At 31.6% G+C, this 2,182-nt stretch overlaps 1 protein-coding gene across 1 annotated transcript; it reads left to right on the top strand.

Moving 5' to 3' along the window:
- The first annotated feature begins 1,543 nt into the window (after positions 1 to 1,543).
- Positions 1,544 to 2,182, top strand: LOC145036433 (histone H2B.7). The gene has a single exon (XM_078984879.1). The coding sequence runs from the start codon at positions 1,633 to 1,635 to the stop codon at positions 2,071 to 2,073; it is 441 nt and encodes a 146-aa protein (XP_078841005.1). The 5' UTR covers positions 1,544 to 1,632; the 3' UTR covers positions 2,074 to 2,182.

Here is a 2,182-nt window from a genome sequence, read left to right as displayed (position 1 = left end):
ACCCGGACGTTACATATTCGCACCTAAATATTGGGTCAACACAACTGTTCTAAAAAGTCAATACAACCATTCTATTTGAAACCTAAATTGAAATGACATTTAAACAATATTATAATTCTAAACTTTATTTTATATAATATTTGTATACATAATCTTTTATCACGTTTTCTTTTTTTTCTTTTATATATATATATATATATATATATATATATATATATATATATATATATATATATATATATATATATATGTTATTTAATTTTTTATCTTTTGAAGAAATGAAATATGGTATTTTTTGTAATTAATTTTAAATAAGTATATAAAAAATAACTTATTAAATAGTTTTAAGTCTTTTTTAGAACGAAAATATTAATTTACTTTTTTTTTTCTTTTTAGAACAGAAAGCTTATGTCTTAACCATGACAAATTAACACAATAAACACCTAATCTTCCACTTATTTAAGTATTTAATCCGGTGTTGCCCTTTTCTCATTGAGGTTGAGGTTCAAATTCTGTCATGAATATAGATAGATTTAAGGTGTAATTTAGAAATATGTTATATTTGTTATTAAAAAATATGTATTTAATCATTAAACGATCACACAACTTTACCGATCTTACCAAATTAACACTGACTAACTAAATTCTAAATGTTTTGGTTCCTAAGTCGATGAAAGGTCAAAGTAAATTTCTTAAAAGTTGCAATTTTAATCTCTCTAACCTTAATTTATAATTTAATTTGAGCATATGTCTAAGAGTTTTTTATACAAATAGTACCCTAAAATTAAGAACAATATCAAAATAACAAACAAGTATTAAACTGAGAATTCACCATGTTAGTCCAAGAGACAATACATGTATTTTTTTTTTCAAAAGTTTAGGTATTTTTTATTACTTAACTTTTGGTTTTGTGCGTATTTGGTCACTTAACTATTTTTAAGTTTTAAAAGATCATTAAACTTTTTACTTTGTGCTCATTTAGTCACTTAACTTTTGGTTTGCTTACATTTAATCACTTAACTTTTAGATTTGTGCTTATTTTGGTCACCTAACTTTTAAAATTTAGCCGATTTAGTCACCAAACTTTAATTTTTTTTTTTAAAGTTTAGTGACCAAATGAGCACAATTTTAAAAGTTAGGTGACTAAATGTGACCAAATCAAAAGTTAAGTGACTAAATGAGCACAAAAACAAAAGTTTGATGATCTTTTAAAACTTAAAAAAAATTAAGTGACCAAATGAACACAAAATCAAAAATTAAGTGACAAAAATAACGAAACCCTTTTTTCAAACCATAGAAATGAGGCGCCTCATTTTTTAAATATTTGGCTCAAACTATAAATAATGTAAAACACATGGACCTAAATTTTAATTTATTCATCCTTAAATTCATCAACGGGCGTCAAAACCAGCATCATCCTCACTTTTAGAAAACTAAATCCGGTCCGCTGAAACTACTCAAAAAAAATCAACGGCTGTAATCCACGATCCTCGACAACAGAAATCATCCAATCAGATCACGCCTCACATTCCGTATAAAAACACAACTCTCCCTCCATTCATTATCACAACGAACAACAATCATCTCTCTTTTTAGAACATCACTCTTTCTCAACAAACCAAAGTCCCTACAATGGCGCCAAAGGCAGAGAAGAAGCCGGCTGAGAAGAAGCCAGTGGAGGAGAAGAAACCAGCTGAGAAAGCCCCTGCTGAGAAGAAGCCAAAGGCCGGGAAGAAGCTCCCCAAGGAGGCCGGCGCTGGTGCTGTTGACAAGAAGAAGAAGAGAAACAAGAAGAGTGTGGAGACATACAAGATCTACATCTTCAAGGTGCTGAAGCAGGTTCATCCTGACATCGGTATCTCAAGCAAGGCCATGGGTATCATGAACTCGTTCATCAACGACATCTTCGAGAAGCTTGCTCAGGAATCTTCGAAGCTTGCGAGGTACAACAAGAAGCCGACGATCACTTCCAGGGAAATTCAGACGGCGGTGAGATTGGTTTTGCCCGGGGAGTTGGCAAAGCACGCCGTTTCCGAGGGGACGAAAGCTGTAACCAAATTTACCAGTTCCTAGATTTGGGGGTTTAGGGTTTGTATCGATGTTCAGTGTTAGGGTTTGCTTATTGTGGAAATTTCATCTTTCTCGATGAATTATGTCGGTATCAATGAATTGGACTTGGTTA

Source organism: Lactuca saligna, chromosome 1, assembly GCF_052625555.1.
Source record: "Lactuca saligna cultivar CGN05327 chromosome 1, ASM5262555v1, whole genome shotgun sequence".
In the NCBI taxonomy this organism is placed as follows: Eukaryota; Viridiplantae; Streptophyta; class Magnoliopsida; order Asterales; family Asteraceae; genus Lactuca; species Lactuca saligna.
Note: the sequence above shows the minus strand (reverse complement) of the source record. Positions and strands in the feature narration are given on the sequence as shown.

Excerpts from the sequence above, each read along its gene's own strand:
- LOC145036433 (XM_078984879.1), top strand. The coding sequence starts at position 1,633 with ATGGCGCCAAAGGCAGAGAAGAAGCCGGCTGAGAAGAAGCCAGTGGAG.